Source organism: Leptodactylus fuscus, chromosome 1 (assembly GCF_031893055.1).
Source record: "Leptodactylus fuscus isolate aLepFus1 chromosome 1, aLepFus1.hap2, whole genome shotgun sequence".
Classification (NCBI taxonomy): Eukaryota; Metazoa; Chordata; class Amphibia; order Anura; family Leptodactylidae; genus Leptodactylus; species Leptodactylus fuscus.
The window spans coordinates 294,407,527-294,432,508 of NC_134265.1; the positions used below are offsets into that span (position 1 = coordinate 294,407,527).

The 24,982-nt window shown below is 40.8% G+C and overlaps 1 protein-coding gene across 2 annotated transcripts in view; it reads left to right on the forward strand.

Annotated features, from left to right (window-relative positions):
- PALLD (palladin, cytoskeletal associated protein) overlaps positions 1 to 24,982 on the forward strand; it is a 247,199-nt gene that overhangs the window by 184,747 nt on the left and 37,470 nt on the right. For both annotated transcript variants that reach the window (XM_075258140.1, XM_075258151.1), the window contains one exon: positions 22,269 to 22,952. In XM_075258140.1, the coding sequence (XP_075114241.1) occupies positions 22,269 to 22,952 (684 nt within the window). The remainder of the gene's footprint in view (positions 1 to 22,268; positions 22,953 to 24,982) is intronic.

Below are 24,982 nucleotides of genomic sequence, written 5' to 3' on the forward strand. Positions count from 1 at the left end.
AGACACAGAGTACTGCATGTCCGACTTTGTGTCCGGTTAAAAAAAAAAAACTGTTTCGCAGAGACCATAAAACGCTCACGGGCGCTCACTGGCGGACACTTTGCAACCCCATTCAAATGAATGGGTTTGAAAACTGACTGCCGGCTTCCGTCTCCTGTCCAGTGTCTTGAGCAGAAGACGGAAACTGAAAGCGGAGACCGGGGCGTAGATGTGAACCCACCCTGACTGGTGACACCACTAGTGCACAACCTAGTCATACATAGTCATATCTAATAAGAATAACAGAGGAACAGCACATATAATCCCAAGAAAAGATGATCCAGAATTGATTCATGCAGATTACAGGTCTATACTAAAATAGACATGCCAGTAAGACTGTCAGCTGTCTGTATATACACATTTATTACCTACTCTAGGCCTGTATATTCCTATTTATTATCTGATCTAAACCTGAATATACCCAGTTATTATTTGGTCTAGACTTGAATATACCCATTTATTATTTGGTTTAGACCTGTATATATACCCATGTATTATCTGTTCTAGGCCTATATATATACCCATTTATAATCTGGTCTAGACCTGTATATACTCATTTATTATGTGATCTAGACCGCTATATACCTGTTTATAGACCTGTATATATATATATATACATATATATATATATATATATATATATATATATATATATATATATATATACAGTCCTATGAAAAAGTTTGGGCAACCCTATTAATCTTAATCATTTTTAGTTCTAAATATTTTGGTGTTTGCAACAGCCATTTCAGTTTGATATATCTAATAACTGATGGACACAGTAATATTTCAGGATTGAAATGAGGTTTATTGTACTAACAGAAAATGCGCAATATGCATTAAACCAAAATTTGACCGGTGCAAAAGTATGGGAACCTCAACAGAAAAGTGACATTAATATTTAGTAGATCCTCCTTTTGCAAAGATAACAGCCTCTAGTCGCTTCCTGTAGCTTTTAATCAGTTCCTGGATCCTGGATGAAGGTATTTTGGACAAACAATTCAAGTTCAGTTAAGTTAGATGGTCGCCGAGCATGGACAGCCAGCTTCAAATCATCCCACAGATGTTCAATGATATTCAGGTCTGGGGACTGGGATGGCCATTCCAGAACATTGTAATTGTTCCTCTGCATGAATGCCTGAGTTGATTTGGAGCAGTGTTTTGGATCATTGTCTTGCTTGGAAAGGGTTTTGTACCCCTTGCCAGCCTTGTGACCCTCCACCATCTTGTCTCTGATGGCCTTGGAATGCTCCTTTGTCTTTCCCATGTTGACCATGTATGAGTGCTGTTCACAAGTTTGGGGAGGGTCTTAAATAGTCAGAAACGGCTGGAAAAAGAGAGAATTAATCCAAACATGAGAAGCTCATTGTTCTTTGTGCCTGAACTACTTCTTAATACTTTAGGGGAACCAAACAGAATTCTGGTGGTTTGAGGGGTTGAATAATAAATGACCCTCTGAATAAACTTTTCACAATTTTAAAAAAAATTAAACGAAGAAATAACATTCTTTTTTGCTGCAGAGCATTTCACACTTCCAGGCTGATCTACAGTCCAAATGTCACAATGCCAAGTTACTTCTGAATGTGTAAACCTGCTAAATCTGCAGGGGGTCGAATACTACTTGTAGGCACTACACTCACCGGCCACTTTATTAGGTACACCTGTCCAACTGCTCGTTAACACTTAATTTCTAATCAGCCAATCACATGGCGGCAACTCAGTGCATTTAGGCATGTAGACATGGTCAAGACAATCTCCTGCAGTTCAAACCGAGCATCAGTATGGGGAAGAAAGGTGATTTGAGTGCCTTTGAACGTGGCATGGTTGTTGGTGCCAGAAGGGCTGGTCTGAGTATTTCAGATACTGCTGATCTACTGGGATTTTCACGCACAACCATCTCTAGGGTTTACAGATGGTCCGAAAAAGAAAAAACATCCAGTGAGCGGCAGTTCTGTGGGCGGAAATGCGTTGTTGATGCCAGAGGTCAGAGGAGAATGGCCAGACTGGTTCGAGCTGATAGAAAGGCAACAGTGACTCAAATAGCCACCCGTTACAACCAAGGTAGCCAGAAGAGCATCTCTGAATGCACAGTACGTCGAACTTTGAGGCAGATGGGCTACAGCAGCAGAAGACCACACCGGGTGCCACTCCTTTCAGCTAAGAACAGGAAACTGAGGCTACAATTTGCACAAGCTCATCGAAATTGGAAAATTGAAGATTGGAAAAACGTTGCCTGATCTGATGAGTCTCGATTTCTGCTGCGACATTCGGATGGTAGGGTCAGAATTTGGCGTCAACAACATGAAAGCATGGATCCATCCTGCCTTGTATCAACGGTTCAGGCTGGTGGTGGTGGTGTCATGGTGTGGGGAATAATTTCTTGGCACTCTTTGGGCCCCTTGGTACCAATTGAGCATCGTTGCAACGCCAAAGCCTACCTGAGTATTGTTGCTGACCATGTCCATCCCTTTATGACCACAATGTACCCAACATCTGATGGCTACTTTCAGCAGGATAATGCGCCATGTCATAAAGCTGGAATCATCTCAGACTGGTTTCTTGAACATGACAATGAGTTCACTGTACTCCAATGGCCTCCACAGTCACCAGATCTCAATCCAATAGAGCATCTTTGGGATGTGGTGGAACGGGAGATTCAAATCATGGATGTGCAGCCGACAAATCTGCGGCAACTGTGTGATGCCATCATGTCAATATGGACCAAAATCTCTGAGGAATGCTTCCAGCACCTTGTTGAATCTATGCCACGAAGAATTGAGGCAGTTCTGAAGGCAAAAGGGGGTCCAACCTGTTACTAGCATGGTGTACCTAATAAAGTGGCCGGTGAGTGTATACAGTCCTATGAAAAAGTTTGGGCACCCCTATTAATCTTAATCATTTTTAGTTCTAAATATTTTGGTGTTTATAACAGCCATTTCAGTTTGATATATCTAATAACTGATGGACACAGTAATATTTCAGGATTGAAATGAGGTTTATTGTACTAACAGAAAATGTGCAATATGCATTAAACCAAAATTTGACCGGTGCAAAAGTATGGGCACCTCAACAGAAAAGTGACATTAATATTTAGTAGATCCTCCTTTTGCAAAGATAACAGCCTCTAGTCGCTTCCTGTAGCTTTTAATCAGTTCCTGGATCCTGGATAAAGGTATTTTGGACAAACAATTAAAGTTCAGTTAAGTTAGATGGTCGCCGAGCATGGACAGCCCGCTTCAAATCATCCCACAGATGTTCAATGATATTCAGGTCTGGGGACTGGGATGGCCATTCCAGAACATTGTAATTGTTCCTCTGCATGAATGCCTGAGGATTTGGAGCGGTGTTTTGGATCATTGTCTTGCTGAAATATCCATCCCCGGCGTAACTTCAACTTCGTCACTGATTCTTGAACATTATTCTCAAGAATCTGCTGATACTGAGTGGAATCCATGCGACTCTCAACTTTAACAAGATTCCCGATGCCGGCATTGGCCACACAGCCCCAAAGCATGATGGAACCTCCACCAAATTTTACAGTGGGTAGCATGTGTTTTTCTTGGAATGCTGTTTCTTTTTGGACGCCATGCATAACGCCTTTTTTTATAACCAAACAACTCAATTTTTGTTTCCAAAATGAAGCTGCCTTGTCCAAATGTGCTTTTTCATACCTCAGGCAACTCTATTTGTGGCGTACGTGCAGAAACGGCTTCTTTCTCGTCACTCTCCCATACAGCTTCTATTTGTGCAAAGTGCGCTGTATAGTTGACCGATGCACAGTGACACCATCTGCAGCAAGATGATGCTGCAGCTCTTTGGAGGTGGTCTGTGGATTGTCCTTGACTGTTCTCACCATTCTTCTTCTCTGCCTTTCTGATATTTTTCTTGGCCTGCCACTTCTGGGCTTAACAAGAACTGTCCCTGTGGTCTTCCATTTCCTTACTATGTTCCTCACAGTGGAAACTGACAGGTTAAATCTCTGAGACAACTTTTTGTATCCTTCCCCTGAACAACTATGTTGAACAATCTTTGTTTTCAGATCATTTGAGAGTTGTTTTGAGTAGCCCATGATGCCACTCTTCAGAGGAGATTCAAATAGGAGATCAACTTGCAATTGGCCACCTTAAATACCTTTTCTTATGATTGGATACATCTGGCTATGAAGTTCAAAGCTCACTGAGGTTACAAAACCAATTTTGTGCTTCAGTAAGTCAGTAAAAAGTAGTTAGGGGAATTCAAATCAATAAAATGATAAGGGTGCCCATACTTTTGCACCGGTCAAATTTTGGTTTAATGCATATTGCACATTTTCTGTTAGTACAATAAACCTCATTTCAATCCTGAAATATTACTGTGTCCATCAGTTATTAGATATATCAAACTGAAATGGCTGTTGCAAACACCAAAATATTTAGAACAAAAAATGATTAAGATTAATAGGGATGCCCAAACTTTTTCATAGGACTGTATATCCATGTATTATTTACTCTAGGCCTGTATATACCCAGGTATTATCTACTCTAGGCCTGTATATACCCATTTAATATCTATGTTATTTTCAGGCATCTAAAAATAATAAAATGTTCTTTATTTGAACTCATCTGTAAAATCTATGAAATGCTGTGTACTTGATAGAGAAATTGTCATTGCCCATCAAAGAGCGCAGAATGTAATGTAACTACTGACAGCACGGAAGAGGTGACACGCTGAATACTTTCCATTGTAGCTAATGTCAACAGTTGCATTTCCTCCATTTATAATGACATGATGATATTGTTATGTAGGACAGCTCAGCAAGATGTGTGTGGTCCAGTACATATATAGATATAGATGAGTATGTAAGTATAGATATGTATGGATTTTAAAGACATACGAGAAAACCACTGAAGCTAAAGGACTGGACAACTCCCTGGAGGCAATGCACTTGGACATTTAATATAATAATAATAATAATAATAATAATAATAATAATAAATTTTATTTATATAGCGCCAACATATTCTGCAGCGCTGTACAATTAGTAGGGTTCAATTACAGACAGAAAGATACATTACAAAGAAAGCCATTTCACACAATAAGACTGAGGGCCCTGCTCACAAGAGCTTACAATCTATGAGGTAGAGGGAGTGACACAAGAGGTAGGAGGGGCGGCATTGCTTATACAGTGGTCAGACACTTTTGTAATAGAGGTTACTGTCATTACACAAACATAAAACCTTATCAGCCATCACCAGTCATGACCTTTAACATGAGGATGGAGTTTGGACATATAAAGTTAGCCTGAAATGGCATCATATCATGTGGGGAAATGTGGGAGCTGGAACAGAGGAGGGTTAGATTTTGGGGATTCTAATGACGGTATGGAAGGGTCTACATTAGGAATTGTGATAGGCCTGTCTGAAAAGATGTGTCTTTAGTTTGAGCTTGAAGCTGTAGAAATTGGGAGTTAATCTGATTGCCCGGGGTAGAGCATTCCAGAGAAGTGGTGCAGCTCAGGAGAAGTCTTGTATACGAGTGTGGGAAGTTCTGATTATAAAGGATGTAAGTGTTAGGTCATTGAGTGAGCGGAGAACACGGATTGGGCGGTAGACAGAGATGAGGGAGGAAATGTAGGGAGGTGCAGCATTATGGAGAGCCTTGTGGATGAGAGTGATAACTTTATATTTTATTCTATAATGAATAGGCAACCAATGTAGCGACTGGCACAGACTGGAGGCATCGCTGTAGCGTCTAGACTGATAGATGAGCCTGGCCGCTGCATTCAGAATAGATTGTAGAGGGGAGAGTTTAGTGAGGGGAAGACTGATTAGTAAGGAGTTACAGTAGTCAAGGAGAGAATGAATCAGAGAGGCAATAAGTGTCTTTAGTGTATCTCTGGTAAGGAAAGAGCATATTCGGGAGGTTTTTGAGGTGGAGGTGACATGAGCGTGCAAGTGATTCAATATGGGGAGTGAAGGAAAGGTCTGCGTCAAACATGACCCCGAGGCAGCGGGCATGCTGCCTAGGAGTTATAGTAAGGCCTAAGGCCTGAGACTGCAATGGATATATCAGGGACATTTGCTGCTGTCTGGAGTGGTGTGACTACTGCTAAGAGCTAGTCATTTGTGCACCCTTGTCTTACTCAAAGTTTAATTTCTTGTAGCACATTGCCGACTTGTGCTTAGGTTAAGTCCCCACACAGCAGGCCACAGTGAAGAGGTGCTGCTGGAAAAACTGCGTCGGAAACGTATTGTGGTTTTTCTCACAGGGCTTTCTGCTTCTATTATACCTAAAGGGAATTTGTAGGCATTTCCGTAAGTGTAATTGAAATGCTATGATTTCCAAAAATGTAACAGTTTTGGAAATCGCAGCATTTCCGCAACATTTATTTTTCTGCAATATGTGAATGGGATTCATAGGGACTAGCATTTCACCCATGTGGTGTCCCGACCTTGAAGGGATTGTCTCCTGAAAGACGTTTTTCTTACTGCCACTGATCTGCTTTTAATACTGTGGGAATCCACATCTGGCTATCCTGCCATATCCTTCAACCTTTTGCTTTATACCAATGAGAAATCTGCCATTATTATTTTTTGTGTATCCTGCCCAGGTCTAAACACATTGGGGCACTTATGTTTGACTACAGATAGATCTGTACAGTCCAGTGGGTTGTCCTAAACTTGGTAGTGAACTTGTATTGACTTGGTCTAAACTCACAGAGATTAGCAGAATCTTGAATGATATAATTCAACAAAACTATAATAAAATTGTAGATTCAATATTATATGTGGCATATGTTACACAATGTCAGTGACCCAAAACTCTAGAACAGATGTGACAGATTTTGTTAGTTTGATAGAAAGGTCGTCATTCCTGGAATTCTCTTTCTAATTGTTTGCTTGTGTTTCCAGAGTTTTGACCCCCTCTTGACTCTTGTCATGTTTATATAATGTCATTGATAGGTGTTTTTGGTGCCAGTCTTATAGAAAATGAATTCACATGGTTATAGAATTAAATTATTTTGTGGCTGGATGAATCTTATAGAGTATAACGTGGTTGTGCCCTGTACTATTTGCTCAGTCGTATGTTGCCATATTACAAAGAAATACATTTACTTAGTTTGTATCTCCATATTATGTACATGGGCATAGGACATAGCATTCCACTGGATGTATATATCAGCAGATCCTCACAAGTATGGTTCTTAAGTTACCAGGATTGTTTAGTTTTAGGAAATCCAAAATCATCTAGGCTCGTGTACATTGGGAGGAAGCAATCTGCATACAGCCATCATATTGTGTCCAAAATGTAGTATTGTGCATGACACAGAAATAGGTAATATTTTCTCAGTATATTCACTTATCCTAGAAGAAGGACCTGTGGACCAATGCCAGTGCTGCATGTTACTAACATAAGAAACTATATGTAGTTAGTAGAGATGAGCGAACACTAAAATGTTCGAGGTTCGAAATTCGATTCGAACAGCCGCTCACTGTTCGAGTGTTCGAATGGGTTTCGAACCCCATTATAGTCTATGGGGAACATAAACTCGTTAAGGGGGAAACCCAAATTCGTGTCTGGAGGGTCACCAAGTCCACTATGACACCCCAGGAAATGATACCAACACCCTGGAATGACACTGGGACAGCAGGGGAAGCATGTCTGGGGGCATAAAAGTCACTTTATTTCATGGAAATCCCTGTCAGTTTGCGATTTTCGCAAGCTAACTTTTCCCCATAGAAATGCATTGGCCAGTGCTGATTGGCCAGAGTACGGAACTCGACCAATCAGCGCTGGCTCTGCTGGAGGAGGCGGAGTCTAAGATCGCTCCACACCAGTCTCCATTCAGGTCCGACCTTAGACTCCGCCTCCTCCGGCAGAGCCAGCTCTGATTGGCCGAAGGCTGGCCAATGCATTCCTATGCGAATGCAGAGACTTAGCAGTGCTGAGTCAGTTTTGCTCAACTACACATCTGATGCACACTCGGCACTGCTACATCAGATGTAGCAATCTGATGTAGCAGAGCCGAGGGTGCACTAGAACCCCTGTGCAAACTCAGTTCACGCTAATAGAATGCATTGGCCAGCGCTGATTGGCCAATGCATTCTATTAGCCCGATGAAGTAGAGCTGAATGTGTGTGCTAAGCACACACATTCAGCACTGCTTCATCACGCCAATACAATGCATTAGCCAGTGCTGATTGGCCAGAGTACGGAATTCGGCCAATCAGCGCTGGCTCTGCTGGAGGAGGCGGAGTCTAAGGTCGGACCTGAATGGAGACTGGTGTGGAGCGATCTTAGACTCCGCCTCCTCCAGCAGAGCCAGCGCTGATTGGCCGAATTCCGTACTCTGGCCAATCAGCGCTGGCCAATGCAGTCTATTAGCCCGATGAAGTAGAGCTGAATGTGTGTGCTAAGCACACACATTCAGCACTGCTTCATCACGCCAATACAATGCATTAGCCAGTGCTGATTGGCCAGAGTACGGAATTCGGCCAATCAGCGCTGGCTCTGCTGGAGGAGGCGGAGTCTAAGGTCGGACCTGAATGGAGACTGCAGTGGAGCGATCTTAGACTCCGCCTCCTCCAGCAGAGCCAGCGCTGATTGGCCGAATTCCGTACTCTGGCCAATCAGCGCTGGCCAATGCATTCTATTAGCCCGATGAAGTAGAGCTGAATGTGTGTGCTTAGCATCGGGCTAATAGAATGCATTGGCCAATCAGCGCTGGCCAATGCATTCTATTAGCTTGATGAAGCAGAGTGTGCACAAGGGTTCAAGCGCACCCTCGGCTCTGATGTAGCAGAGCCGAGGGTGCACAAGGGTTCAAGTGCACCCTCGGCTCTCCTACATCAGAGCCGAGGGTGCGCTTGAACCCTTGTGCACACTCTGCTTCATCAAGCTAATAGAATGCATTGGCCAGCACTGATTGGCCAGAGTACGGAATTCGGCCAATCAGCGCTGGCCAATGCATCCCTATGGGAAAAAGTTTATCTCACAAAAATCACAATTACACACCCGATAGAGCCCCAAAAAGTTATTTTTAATAACATTCCCCCCTAAATAAAGGTTATCCCTAGCTATCCCTGCCTGTACAGCTATCCCTGTCTCATAGTCACAAAGTTCACATTCTCATATGACCCGGATTTGAAATCCACTATTCGTCTAAAATGGAGGTCACCTGATTTCGGCAGCCAATGACTTTTTCCAATTTTTTTCAATGCCCCCGGTGTCGTAGTTCCTGTCCCACCTCCCCTGCACTGTTATTGGTGCAAAAAAGGCGCCAGGGAAGGTGGGAGGGGAATCGAATTTTGGCACACTTTACCACGCGGTGTTCGATTCGATTCGAACATGGCGAACACCCTGATATCCGATCGAACATGTGTTCGATAGAGCACTGTTCGCTCATCTCTAGTAGTTAGCAGTGGATTATTCCTTTTACTCATGAGAATATGTTCAAGAGACTGTAAAATCTCAGAATAATTTTATTCAATACCAGATGAATAAAGGGGCATGACCAAGAGCGCAGCAGGGGGCAGGGTTTAGTGTAGAGAGAGCACTTGCTGTGGTAAGGACTACCTTTGTATATGGCTTCACATTTTATTTTTTTAAGTGGTTAAACCTCTGTCTAGGAACTCAGAAGTATGCTTAGTGTTGTAATTGGTTAATTTAAAGGATCTCACAGGCTCCTTTTAAAGGGACACTTGGGGCGTGATCAAAACGGATAGGTTGCATTATGATTAGTTCAGGGGTGCCAGACCATGGTGCAGCAATTCTTAGGCCAACAAAGACAGAATCCTCGTGTCTTGCAGGCCCTGCACTAGGCAGAATACTGGGTATTGGTTTTGACCAGGACATTTCATTACCAGCTTTTCTTGCACTATGTGTCTGTACCGTGAAATGCAATTGCTGTGTTCCTGGGTAATGTCTTTTTTTTTTTTTTTTTTTTTTAAATGTAGATTGTGAGCCCAACATAGAGCTCACAATGTACGTTTTTTCCCTATCAGTATGTCTTTTTTGGAATATGGGATGGAAATCCATGCAAACACGGGGAGAACATACAAACTCCTTGCAGATGGTTTTATGCCCTTGGTGGGATTTGAACACCAGGACTCCAGCGCTGCAAGGCTGCAGTGCTAACCACTGAGCCACCGTGTGGCCCCTCCTGGGTAATGTCTGACACATCATTCCTGACATTTACCTATTGGAAACAATCAGCCTGAGTTTTACTAAGTGTTATAAACTGGTCTTATTCCTTAAAAGGTCACTAACTTTTCAGACAACTTAGTCACATTTAAAGAGGACCTTTCATGTCCTCAGACACATGCGGTTTTATATACCGCTAGAAAGCTGACAGTGCTTTGAATTCAGTGCACTGTCGGCTTTCCCATTATGTGCCCTGGGCTGGAGATATTGGTGCCGTTACTGATCTCTGCCCACTGTCAGAAGGGTGTTCCTGACAGTCTAGCTGGGCTGTGAGGAATGCGCCCCCCCGACAGCACTCGTCCATAGCCCTGTACTGTCAAAAGAGGAGTTCCTGGATCACCTATATTATGCACACTTGGGTTTTTCTCAGCTACTTGTTTACTATTATACAGTGGCGGCCAAAAAAAACCGCACCACTTCACAAAATGTAATGATTGTAGCGAAAATGATTTCTTGTCTTTTTCCATTTCTATCCTCTTCTCTCCTGGATGATGAGTATTTGGCAATTTTGCACATGATGTCATGTGACATTTTTCAGTCAATTTCGTAGTAGGAGGTATACATATCATTTGTAGGGACTCAATTTATACGCATCACATACATTTGACAAAATCCACTGGTGGTGCATTATTTTTGGCCGCCACTGTACAGTTACTTTTGGCAGAATTACATGTAATCAAACCAAACTAGTTATAATGGATTGGGGAGGGGGAGCCATTGCATCTTTTTGTACACACCTCCAGACATAGAGACAAATGTAAAATGTGCTTCAGCCATAATGTGATTACTGGCAGCAGAAAAACTGATAGGACATCATTATGAAGGCTTATTCAGTCATAGAAAAGACTGACCAACAACACCCTGCATATATTTCAACTTTCCATGAAAACTAAAGTACCCTTTAAGAAGCAAGCTACTGGATTTTTAACTAGACAACCTGATGTACAGTATCAGGGCTTCATATATTTTACAGCCTTCATCTTCATGATCATTGTCATTGCTATGGTTAGAGATGGTTAAGTGATTGTTACCGGCTGCAAATGTAATCTTGACTGTTTAGAGCAAGTTGTCAGATTTCAGTAAGTTTCCCTAATAAGGGATAGTGATGTAAAAGTGGTGGATTCCTGCCAGAAACCCAGTATACCTATTGTTTATGTAGCCACATACCATTGGAAAATGCCTCGCAACAGTTCAGTGCTGGATATATATAGCAAGCTATGGAAATAATGACTATGCTATGTTCAGCTGCTATATAGAATTTATACACCATGACTATGGACTGACTTTTATCCACTGGGAATAAGCAGAATGAATGACAGCAAGCAGAGATCTAGAAAACCGTCAGAAATTGATACAGAAACAATTTTGAAAAATTGTGTAACTTTTCATTATACAAACAGTAACATTTGTCTCTGAATATTGGTCTGTAACTGGACAACCACTTCAATAATCTTAATCTATGGTCATTTCAGCAAAAAAGATGTATGTAATATAATGCATGGAACAAAGCATCTACAACAAATGGTTGTGTGACTATATATATAGTGGGAAGCAGATTGTGGCGGCGTTATATTTAGTATCAGCCACATGGCTATGATGGGTTAATGTACCCTAGTGCATAGTTAGATCATGTATTAACCTGTGATATAATTATAACTCACAGCATTCTTCGATGATTACCTCTGCGGTAGAATCGTCCTCCGCTTCCAGCTTTGCACTTTCACATTTTTGGCTTCTTAAGACTATTTAATTACATTGTGGAGGATAATACTTTTCGGTTGGGCGTGCAGCGAGGAGCACTGACATTCAGGTATTCTAGCAAAGAATGTGAGCGCAAGCTTTAATCTCAGAGCCTTTAGGTTGAAGGGAAACTCTCCGATTATATTTCAGATCAGTGACATTTGCTTCTCTGAGCTGTAATTGTACAGCCGCTGTGATCCTGCATGACAGATGTTCAGCATATGAAGATTAATGGGTGGCTCGGAGGAGGATGTAATCACTTGGGTACTGTGTTTTCTGTCGGTATGTGTTGTTAGGAAGACTAAATGTCATTGTCAAGCTCTGCTCATTTTCTGCGTTCTTTAGCTGCTTATGGCACGCTGCTGTCACTTTTATAGACTTATTGTCAGACTTCCAGTAAGCAGACAAAAGGGCTCATGTATAAAGTGGTGGTGGAGTAGAACTGTTGCTAGTTATAGAATTATATATTCTACTAAAAATAATCAAATGATATTTTCACTTTGATTACTGATTTTCCTTCTAATTGTATTAAAGGGGTTTTATTAAGGATAGGTCATCAATACCACATTAGTGTGGGTCAGACACTCAGCAGTCCCACCAGTCAGTTGTTCTCAGCAGTTGATGCACAGAGAATGGGGTAGGAAGCAGGCAGCTCTGTTCTTAGTGTGTGGGTCCGACACTCAGCAGCCCCACCAGTCAGTTGTTCTCAGAAGATGACGCACAGAGAATGGGGTAGGAAGCAGGCAGCTCTGTTCTTAATGTGTGGGTCAGACACTCAGCAGTCCCACCAGTCAGTTGTTCTCAGAAGATGATCCACAGAGAATGGGGCAGGAAGCAGGCAGCACTGTTCTTAGTGTGTGGGCCTGACACTCAGTAGCCCACCTATCAGCTGTTCTCAGAAGGTGATTCACAGAAAATGAGGCAGGAAGCAGACAGTGCTGTTCTTTGTGTTGTGGTCAAATCAGGTATTGCAGATCAGCTCCCATTCATTTTAACAAGCTGCAGAGTCTCAGTCCAGCAACTACAGAGAACAGGACTGTCTGTTTCCTGCTTCATTCTCTGCGTATCATTTGCTGACTTTAGATGGTTGATTGGAGTGCCAGGTGGCAGATCCCCAATAATATTTTTAGTACAGAAAATCATTTTAATGTACTTAATGACACCCGACCTCTTCACTGATCAGCTTTTTGGGGCTAATGGTAGGCCGATACTGTATTATGTAAACTGTGGAAGCAGATGACGTAGATAGTAGCCAAGCCGCATTATTACAGCTCAGCATCCATATACTTTAATGGGAACAGAGCCACAGTAACGTCACATGGTCAATATGCAATGTAGAATGCAATGTATCTGCTTCCATCTTAGTACACCATATAGTAACAGGTCAGAAATCCCAAACAGCTGATTGGTGCAGAGGCCGGATGTCAACCCCCATTGATCAGTGCTGGACCTCTGTAGAACCAATGGTCCCAAACAACAGAGCAGATTGAATGTATAATCCAATGTATAGAGGTTTACATGAAGTGGTTCACTGGATATGTCTATAGAGAGCTGCATATATATATCTGTTCAGCATACAAATGAACATGACCCAAAGATCAAGGTGTTTTGTGTTTTCCCTGGGCCACTAGACTTGTACTACTGGACTTCTGGCTGTCAGTGTTGTACAGTGGATGAAATTCTTACATAGTCAGTTTCTAGCTATTTGTACATTTGTTCAATCTTTCCGGCATAGCTGTTTCTACAAACTAAAAACAGATGTTTTAATCTGAAGAAAAATATTTATTCCCAGAAAAGACAGTAGTGTTGTCCATGTATCCAATGAGACCGGGAAAAGCAGAATGTTAGCTATGTCCACCAGGAAACTACGCAACATCTTGTTACAAGCCTCTTGTTCTTCTATTAAATTATGAGGATGTGTAATAATATTAAGACACTTGCAGATTTGTTATACACTAACCAGTGATATCTCCATGGTAGGGGAGGGATACATGGTGACTGTAGTTTACTGTGGCTGGCCGTCTAGTATGACAACTGCCCCACAGTGACAAGTGATGACGTCCGGTTGGGGTAACCTGCTTGTTGTTGGTGGTTACATTACACTGGGATTGATACTTTGGCAAAAGTACTTTATACGGTCATAAGTAGGAAGCCACAATAGAAGTATAATCGGTAGGTGAGATGACACACAGTAGATGACCGTGCAAAAATGGTGAAAATAATCACTTTATGCTCTTACCAGTCTTGCTAACCCTTCGTTCACATCTGCGTTTGGTATTCCATTCGGGGAGTCGGCATAGGAACCCCCCAAATGGAATACCGAATGCATGGGGTCCGTGTGCTTGCCGTGAAGTACTTTCCTGTCCGCATGTTCCCTGCGGAGATCCGGCGGCAAGCACACAGACCCCATTATAGTCTGAGGGGATCTGTGTGCTTTCACTGGCACACCGCTTGCAGTTGCGTTCGATATTCCGTTTGGGGGGGGGTCCCCATGCGGACTCCCCCGAACGGAATACCAACGCCGATGTGAACGAGGCCTTACACTGCAATTTTAAGAAATGTGTATTACTGAGTTGCTTAACCTAGAACAAAAGCTCAACATGGTGAATGGTGTTGGTATCAAAGAGCAGAATTAAGAGTGCAGCTCTGGATTGTAAAATGAACACAGAACTAGTATGAGATAAGGAAAGTAACACAAGATACGCTTTATTATAAGAAGATGCACTTTATTATAAGAAGGTACCCTTTTTCTTATAAGGAGAAGATAAGCTTTATTATACTGAGAATATACGTTTTATTATAAGAAGAAGAATTGCTTTATTTTAAGAAGAAAGTGCTCTTTATTATAAGGAGAAGATATGGTTCTTTTTTTATTGTATGGGGAAGATATGCTTTGTTATAAGAAGGAGATAGTTTATTTTAAGGACCATTCTAAGGGCCACATTTAAAAAAAAAAAAAAAGTTTAGCTTTGTCGTACATTTCACTTGCACAACATGAGAATAAATATCAGCCACATCATTGTTCCCAGAACAGCACTAGACATATTTCCTATGTGTCCCCTGTAGTATTTATTTCATTTTTCTGCTATTATGGTTAATGCAGAAACATAAAAATATCTCATATACAGAAGTCTTTTCCTCATGTAGAAAACCACAAAAATAATGAGTCCAGCAGCAGGCTGTTTACCCGTGAGCCTTGTTAGTGAAACCTGGAGAAATGAGAAGTAAGGAGCAGTTATGGGGGACCTCATGGTAATAAATCAGCCACAAGCCCCTCTACATCTGGAAAGTTACATCACAAAAATGCTGACACAAGTAACATAGAAAACTCTGAGCCGGAGGAATTAATACTATAGCTGAGCCCCTGCAGGTCCTGTACCGCTCTGATGGCTCGTTCTTGTGTGACCCCATGAAAGTCACAACTTAGTTGTCATATGACATACTGAGCCCAAAATGAACTGTGTATAGGTCATTATTCGTCATTTTACTGGTGACAAGGTACCATAGCTCTTATAGTTCACAGAATAGTAATTTACAGAATTTGGATACTGGATCTAAATTGTACAGACTATTAAAGTGTCACAAATGCACAAGAAAAAACACAGTCCACAGCTCACCATAAATCTTAAAGAGAATCAGCTAGACCAAGAGTGCACGAAAAAATACACCCCCGGCTGGGGTGGAACAATGCAAGAACCCAGTAGAAAAATATTCCTTCAGCACAAGAGGTCTATAGTAAAACTTGACTTTTATTGGAAAAATATAAAAAATAGGTACCAGACATAGGAAAAAAGATGTAGAAAAACTTACATGGTCAATTCCAAGTATGCATGTATGGTTGAAGACAGACAAGCCTACGCGTTTCGGGACATCCGTCCCTTACTCATGGCAATATTGTATTAATAACAGTATTGCCATGAGTAAGGGACGGATGTCCCGAAACGCGTAGGCTTGTCTGTCTTCAACCATACATGCATACTTGGAATTGACCATGTAAGTTTTTCTACATCTTTTTTCCTATGTCTGGTACCTATTTTTTATATTTTTCCAATAAAAGTCAAGTTTTACTATAGACCTCTTGTGCTGAAGGAATATTTTTCTACTGGGTTCTATTAAAGTGTCAGCCAGAGAGACCGGCGTCTTAGGCACCATCACTTGCCCTTCTGGTTGGCATTGTAAGATGCTGTTAGTGGATCCATTAATAAGTATTGTATTGATGTTTCCTTTGTAAACTTCAGCATGATATAAACTGTACGCTATGATGCTATCTTGTTATATCCTGCAGATTTCAATGGAAACTGCTGACAACCATCTTTCACCCAAAATCTCACAGGAATCAGACAGATTACATTTTAGTCTGTCCAATTTTTAGGGTCTATCATAAGTGATTCCTGGCAGCCATTTGTTCCTCTACTTTTTTATATGACGTTCATGTTCAGCAGCACATAACATAGTTATTGGTGTAAAAAAAAGCGCCAGGGAAAGTGGGAGGGGAATTGAATTTTTACTGCGTTTACCGCGTGGTATTCAACCGAGTACGAGTATTTCGAGTACCATAGTATTCGATCGAACACCTACTCGATCGAATACTACTCGCTCATCTCTAGGAATGACCAAATGGCCTCTCAGTCAACGGCTATCTTGCATGTTTTGGCAACTTTTCCATTTATGTTATAGGATAAACTATCTTCAAAGCTGAATATATATAAAGGAGAGTGTATCACTTTGTGTCTCCATGTAGGATTTTAGCCCCTAATTGCCTAAATACTGCCAATAATCCAGATTATACATGACGTATGGCGCTAAACATGAAATGTAGGCCTGAATTGTCGATCAGCTGCAGAGGAGCTCGGAATCTTTTCCGTCATCTCACTAGTGAACAGCTGATTCCTTTTACACAGACATTATCCTAATTTCCTGCCGACAGATAAAGTAACAAAAAAGGAAAACTGGCATTACTTCAGTGGCTAGTGATAAAGCCTTGAGCTCCCAAAGCACGCTAGACACGAGACTGCCTTTTTAGGCTGTGCCTGTGCTCGGCCTCCCTTCTTTTCAGGAAGATGTTTGTATATGTCCATTGCTGGAGGAGCAGTCAGACCCTTCTCTGTAGGGAAACAGATACTACAGTATAAAGCAAGCAAACACTTGAGTTGGTCTTCAAAAGTGAGGGGCCAAAGGGTGAATAATATCAACAAGTATGATGTATGTAGAAAACCCCTAGGTACTTGTCACATTGTAAATCATAGGCGGATGGCTGGATGATTTGTTGGCTGTGTAGCAGGATGTCTGTCACATATGTTTATCTGCTGTGGAATATGGTTTAAGTTATGGTATTGCTGAAATGCTTCAGTATCCAGCACAGGAGATCACTGTCCGGGATTCCTAAAGGCAGATTGCATCATTACAGTTATATGATCATTGGATTAGGGGCTCAGTGTTACTCAGTATACAGATTAATAGGTATATATATGATAAATGGATTCTCAGAATTGTTCAGTTATGATAAAACACAACAAGCATCTCTGTACAAATTATTACTGACCATGTAGTTTGGGTACTTGGCATTCCTGCTCCCCTTAGTCTACTAAGATGGCTTTTTCTCAGATCTTAGCACTTGCAAGTTGTTTCACTTCACTTTACTTGCCTCTAAGACTGACAAAGAAGAAACAAGTTTGCCATCTAGATCTGGTAGATCTGCAAGAGACTTCAACGCACAAGACAAAAGTTGGCTGGTGCTGGTGGGATTGGACTAGACCATCTTCTGAAATCCATAGAGAGGATGTTTTAGGGGAGGGAAACCAGCAAATTCCATTGTATCATGCCCAATACTTTGTCCAATGGGGACATTGTCTGCCATTAGAGATGTCTTAGGCCCACAGATTTTGGAGATACATAGGCAGCTGCAGAATATATGCAGATCTTTCCGTTATATTTCTCTTTAGATTCCTTTACTGCTGAATAGAATACTGCTGTCTGAACATACCTATTATAAAATCAGCAGCAATTGTTATATCGTAGTCTGACATTACAATATGAGTGCAGTTTTTTCATTTTTCTTTCCAAAAGTGAGAGCTAAATGGGGGAAAAGTATAAAGTAATCTCTCTCTTTCTCTCTTCATCTCCAATACTAATTTTGGCTAAAACTGAAGGAATATCATCAATTTTATTTTAGGAAGTACAGAACAAATAATCTGCTTTCATACCACATAAAAAACTGCATCTGAAAAGCGGTATATGGTGTTTCTGCAGCTGTGGTGGTCTGCAGCTTTTAATACAGTTTGTACAGTTGAAACCAGGTCTATGGAGTCTGTAGCAGGGTTGTGATTTCAGGACCATTTTTGGCTGGATTTGAAGTTGGAAAAAAGTTTCCGACTGTGACTTATATAAAAAAAATGATTCATTATTTTTCTATTATACAGTTATTAATATTCTATAATAACAGAGTTGCATAGTTTGTTATAAATTTACATTCATCGGAATTCAATCATTAGCTTTTTAATGGATAATGCTAGGTTCACACTAGCATTGCCGACTCCGTTGTTGGGGTCCGCATGGGGACCTGAAAGATGGAGATCCTGTCCACTTAGAAAGTGGTTACTGCACTACCTTTCCTCTCTGTTTCCACTGGTTTTATACTGCAATTGGCAAAAAGTTCACCTCACAGGACTTTTCTCTACGACGATTTTAAGCGGAATCTATGACAAAGTCTCCTACCGATGCTCTAATGCACATGCGTACCTAGCCTTAGAATATTCTAAGTGAACATGCTGTCAGACATTTGTGAAGTCAGAGTAAGAGATGGAGTTGGAGTCAGTCTGGGAAACCTCCAACTCTGACTCCTCTATTTTTCTCAGCCTGACTCTGAAATCATGATTGGATGGCATCCATGGTCAGACAGAAGCAGAAAAGATTATCTATAATTCACAAAAAAAAGTCAGTGATTGAATTCCTGTGAAGGTAAATTTTAAACTATGCATCTAATTCATTATACTGTACAATATCAATATTACATTATATAGTATAGTTAAAAATAATTAAAGGGGCTCTATCATTGGGAAAAGCCCGTTTTAGCTACACATATACTTGCATAGTCTTTAGAAAGGCGATTCCACACATTCTTTTTGTATGTTAATCCCCTCAGTAGTTTTTGAAGGAGCCCATTTTTATTCATATGCTAATTAGGCTCCAACGAGCACCGGAAGTTCTCAGCAAGAACTCCTCTCTCTGCTGTGTGCTGTGTGTGAGAACAGGGAGAGCAGCAGTAGCAGCAGCCTGTGCTGTACACATAGAGAGAGGAGTGCTGCTGAGAACTTCCTGTGCTGGCTGGGAGCTAATTAGCATATGAATAAAAAAAAGGGCTCATTCACAAAATTACTGAGGGGATTTACATACAAAAGATATGTGTGGAATAGCCTTTCTAAAGTCTTGCAAGAATGTGTTTAGTTAAAAATGACTTTTCCCAATGATAGAGCCCCTTTAATCATTTTATTTTGAAACCAGAATTGGTAACTTTTTTCTGACTTTGTATCTAACTAAAACTGTCTCCAACTTTGTCTCCAAGACCCCACCTCCACAGCCCTGGTTAAAACATGTAAAATAAATATGTTTGATCCATGATAGGCATATCCTCATTGAATACCAAAGCAAGTCAGATGCTATTTTTAACTCTACCTTAACTGCAATATCTGAATACACCCTTGTATACAAATGTTGCCATGTGAGTGATGATCAGCTTGTCCAGCACCACAGTCAACATTTGTGATTGACTCCGTTGCTAAGACCTGGAATGTGGTGCTAAGCTCAGGTGTTATAGTAGCAGTGGTGGCGCAGTGTGAAGATGCTTCTCTGTGGGCTTGGTTGAATATATTCCCTCTCTCCATGGCTCCTCATGTGTATTATATTAATGATCGTCCATCACATCGCGGAGTCTTCTTGGAGGGGAGTGGGTCCTGATTGATACCTGCAGATCTGTGTTATCACCCAGTCTGGAGCTGGTTTATGTTGTAGGAAAGGTATGTTATCATTATCAGACCTCAAGAACACTCAGGAATGTTAATGGAAACTGGATTGTACCAATTTTTACTGAGCTTGCGCAATATTTCACTGTTAGAAGTCGTATTGCTATTCACAATGTGACTTTCTGTAGATAGGATGAAAGGCTGATCCAGAAGCATGAAGTGACTGTTTGTCATTCATTAAATTGATAGTTCATGTGTAAAATAAGATTAATCTCCTTTGTGTGCGTGAAATGTATGATTGCTCTCATGCGATATACGCATTGTACATTGGTCGACCGTGGCAGCTGAACAATATTTACTATTTCATGCACTTTTGCAGATATGATCTATGATAGACACGCACTCAGGATAATATACTATCTAGCTTGCCCTGTATTATGGGAACATTTACTGAAACCCCTTCCCGCCACAGCCATTTTTCGATTTTCATTTTTGACTCCCCACCTTCCAAAAGCCATAACTCTTTGCTTTTCCATATGACGGCTTAATTTTTGAAGAACAAATTGTACGTCTTAGGGGTACTGTTTGCAATTCTGTACAATGTACTGGGAAGCTGGGAAAAAAATTAAGATTGGGGTGGAATTGGAGAAAGACTGGATTTGCGCGACTTACGGGCTTTTTTATGGCGTTCATTGTGCAGCCAAACTTACATGTCACCTGTATTCTATGGGCCTGTACGATTACGGAAATACCAAATTTCTATAGTTTAATTTACATTTTAACCTTTAACAACTGAGAACCAGACCATTGCTTTAGTGGTTACACACGGACACCAGCAGACCCCATTGACTTCTCTGTACGACTTTTCTCTCCACCAATTTTCAGCGCTTTCTGTGATGGAGTCTCCAACAGAGACTCTGGCGCAGATCTGTACTTCAATAAGGTGGTGCTGGGAGCAAGTTCTTCTTTTCACCGAGGTCCTATTTAAATATTTTTTGGTATAAAAATTCACAAATTTTGTTCCATATTTCACATATAATTTTACTTTTTTTTCTTTTTGACCACCTGTGAAACATTGTAAAAAGTGGGCAGGGTTAAGTATGAACGTGGTCATAAACATCCGACAAATTTAAAGTCACTTCTAAATATTTTCTCAGGAAAGCCTAAAGATGGGACAAATTTATTAAGAAGCTTAATACTTAAGACTGTTCTAAAAAATGTTTTTCCTGCCAGGCAACTCCATTAATAACTCATATTGGTGAGGGGTAATTATTATCAGGATTTTTCTCCAAAGCTCTATTTCCATGGTGTTATATCTTTCTGCCATTATTAGAAATGTGGTGAAGGGCAGACAGATAATGATAATAATTATATACTAATATGTAGAACCATAAATACAGTGCCGGGCTTCTTCTTGTATTGTCTGGTCCATAAGCCTATAATTGTAATAATAACATGGCCATTTTACAGTATCATTGGAAAAACAATGACTGCCCATAATTACAGTCTGGACTAAGATCGTATCCTTTTATAATAATGTATCCCATCAGGACATTCATCCAATAAAAGATGTGCTCCAACCCTTGTAAGCTGTTTATCTTATTAGTAGGCTTTAGTGAATCCACACGTACAGTATTTCCCATATTACTCCAGCACCCTGGGTAGCACATGACACACAATGCAACAAAATGATGTAGATGGTTCGGGCAAAGTGATAAATAAAAGGAGTTTCTCATTTAGAGATCTGATTCTTAAAGGTCGTACCAAATATTGATTTGCTTTAGATTTCCCTTTTGTTATTTTGACAAAAATAAATTATTAACCCTTGAAAGCATTTTTACTTTGCAGCATGTTTTCCCACACCACAGCACTATACAGTAATAGTACATCATGCTGCACCATTTTGTCCAGTAAGTTGCTAGACTACTTGATGGACAGCCAAGAGACTCCTCTATTAATGGTAACTATTTTAGGGATCTGGCAGTTCCATTCATTATTATTATTTATTATTAGTTCCTATCACAGAGCAGAACAATGAACAAAACAACCTGTGTGAACATAGCCTTACCTGGCTCTGGCATTTGTCCATTCTTAGTTAAGGGGAGATGACACGTGTTTAGCATATACAGTATATATCTTATCTCCTGAGTCTTACTCTCACTGTGCTGCAGCTATTAATCTAACCAAGCAGGAAATAACAACCTTTCGTTTCATGTAGGAGAAATTTATGATGAAGGCTAAACTGAAGAAGACTAGTGCAGCATTCTTATGTGAATTCAGTTTTGCACTGCCCAAATGCCATACATACCATTGCCATGCTCATATTTTTTTTTCTTCTCCTTTACCCAGGGATTCTCAGACATTACTCCAGCTACAGAATCAAATACGTCACGAAAAAGAATCTGCTGCCTTGAAACAACAAGCAAGCCTTCAGCAAAGTACACCACCTTCGCCATCCTTCCCTCCTCCACCTTCCTTCCAGGAGCTAGAGGCCAGTCAGTTTATCTCTTCACCAACACAAATGAGTGTTCTGAATTCTCACAGCTCCCCTGCAATGCAGCCAGCAAGCTCCTTCAACTACGCTAGGCCTAAACAATTTATTGCTGCTCAGAACGTGAATTCCGCCTCAGGCTTTGTCACACCATCTTCTGGGTCCTCTACCTCCAGCCTTCCATCTCCAACATCAACACCTCAAAAACAGTTTGGTAGAGCGCCACCTCCATTCTCCCAACCATTTTCTCCAGAAGGGGAGCAGTTTTGGTCTCCAACATCATCATCTCCGCCACCTCCGCCTCCACCTGTGTTGAGTCCTACTGCACATTATAGTAGTCAAGATCACTTTCCTCTTCCACCTCCACCTCCTCCACTTCCAGTTTCTGCCACTTCGCCATCATATAGTCCCTCACTTTCTCCAACTACAAGAGGATCAAACTCAGGTCACAACCCAGCAGCCTTCCTTAGTTCCATGCTGCCATCGCAGCCATCACCCGTCTCCTTCAATGAGCTTGGTCTTCCAAAAGGAGTAATGCCACCGTAAGTTTATATTACACTAATATTCATCTTGTCATGTATGTAGATAACTCTCTAATGTTATTGTAATTATCAATACTATTTTGCACTGAGGAAGATTCCAGGGCTCAGTGGTAGATGAAATAAATCCACCATTTATTGTATTGAAAGTTTCATACATAGTCCATATCTCAGCTTGGCTTATGTATTTCAGAATTTGTTTCCTAACTATTATGGCTACAATAAAGGTATAATTGCCCAAATGTATAAGCCAAGGTTGTCACTACTATATATGTATATATATATATATATATGAACTTTTTATGCTTTGATATCAATATAGTGAGGTTTACGTCAACTGTGAGGTGTCTTCTGTGCTTCATTTTGTAAAATTCCATGGTTTGGGTTCATTGCTCAATCAGCCCGGTAATCCAATAGTAAAACTTAACTTTTAATATATAAATATATAAAGGCCAAACAGAAGCCAAATGAATAAATAATACAGTGCCAACAATGTATGAAAACTGGTGGCAATCCCAGAATCTCTTGGCAGGTATATAAATTCTCACATACTCTGCTCAAACAAGTAACTGCAACGTGACCACCCAGATACAGTCAATGTGTAATGTCACATACTGTATGTAGCAAGATGTAATGTCCCACATGTAGTAAGAAGTGGTCTTACCGATATACAGCAGTAGGGAGGTCATGAAATGGAGAAGGTAGAGGCATCAGTTATCAAAGCCATCCGTAGATAAATCCGTAATAAGAGACCATCAAGGGTAAAGAGTAGGTCCCTACCTCACCCTATGTCCCCAAGGGGAAGTCCCCAAAGTTTGTTTGCCCTAAAAAACTACCTTGCTTTTATCCAACGTACTTTGGTATTTTTCAAGACTCTTCAGGGGTATGGAGTACAAATGTGATAAAAACTCCAGAGCTGAACTCCATAGTGGTGAGACATCTGATAGACGTGGCTGTTATTCCCTAGACGGGTGGATTTTGTCTAGTCTTATAAGTAGTCAGTTCCTCTTATTGTGTTATTTTGGACTATGGCTATTATTTACTGTAATTATAATAGAAATCTTTATTATTATATACATTATTACTTGGAATAGATGATAAAATCATCATCGTTATTGAAGTTATACCGCTTTTATGTTATAGAGCTCTGTGCCAGAGGAAGTTGTAATGGGAACACTCCAATAAAGTTTAAGATAACCCTTAGATTTAAAGAAGCAATATTAGGGTGTAGTAGTTTTTAGATTTTTGGTGTTGGGGGGTTGATACAGAGATCTATTTTACCTATTTCGATTGGAGTCTGGCAGGAGTTTTCCAGAAAAATTGGCTTCATTTGCCTTACTCTGGATCAACGTTGCAGGGTAATAGGCTGAACTAGATGGATGGATGTCTTTTTTCAGCCTTACAAACTATTATTATTATTATTACTAATATTATTATTATCTATTTTGAAAGCACTTTTAATTCCATGGTGCTTTATATATGAAGAGGGGTTTTCATACAAAACACAAAATACACAAAATCAAGTAGAATAGACCAACATAGTGACCACCTGGTACAATGGGATTGAGGGCCCTGCCCACAAGGACTTGCAATCTAAATGTGATGCTAATGTGTTTTTATTTTCAACCATAAAATCCCTGTATCTCGGGGTCTATGCAGGGATCACGCATATGTTCTTTCACTTTTGTTTAGCAGAAAGTCTACTAAAGGGAGAGTAGAAACTCAAAGTACAATATTCAGGATATCAGCAAACTGCTACTAAACTACTACTAAACTATTGAGAAAGCTTACCCTTAGTTCATGTCTGCGTTTGGTAATTCGTTCGGGGAGTCCGCATGGGAAACCCCCCAAACGGACTACCAAACGCACAGGCAAGCGGTGTGCAGTGAAAGCACAGAGACCCAATCTACTTTTCTGTCCGCATGATTCATGCAGACACCGCGCCATGAGAACATCACCCCCATTATAGTCTGTGGGGTCCGAGTGCTTTCACTGCACACCACTTGCCAATGCATTTGGTATTCCGTTGGGGG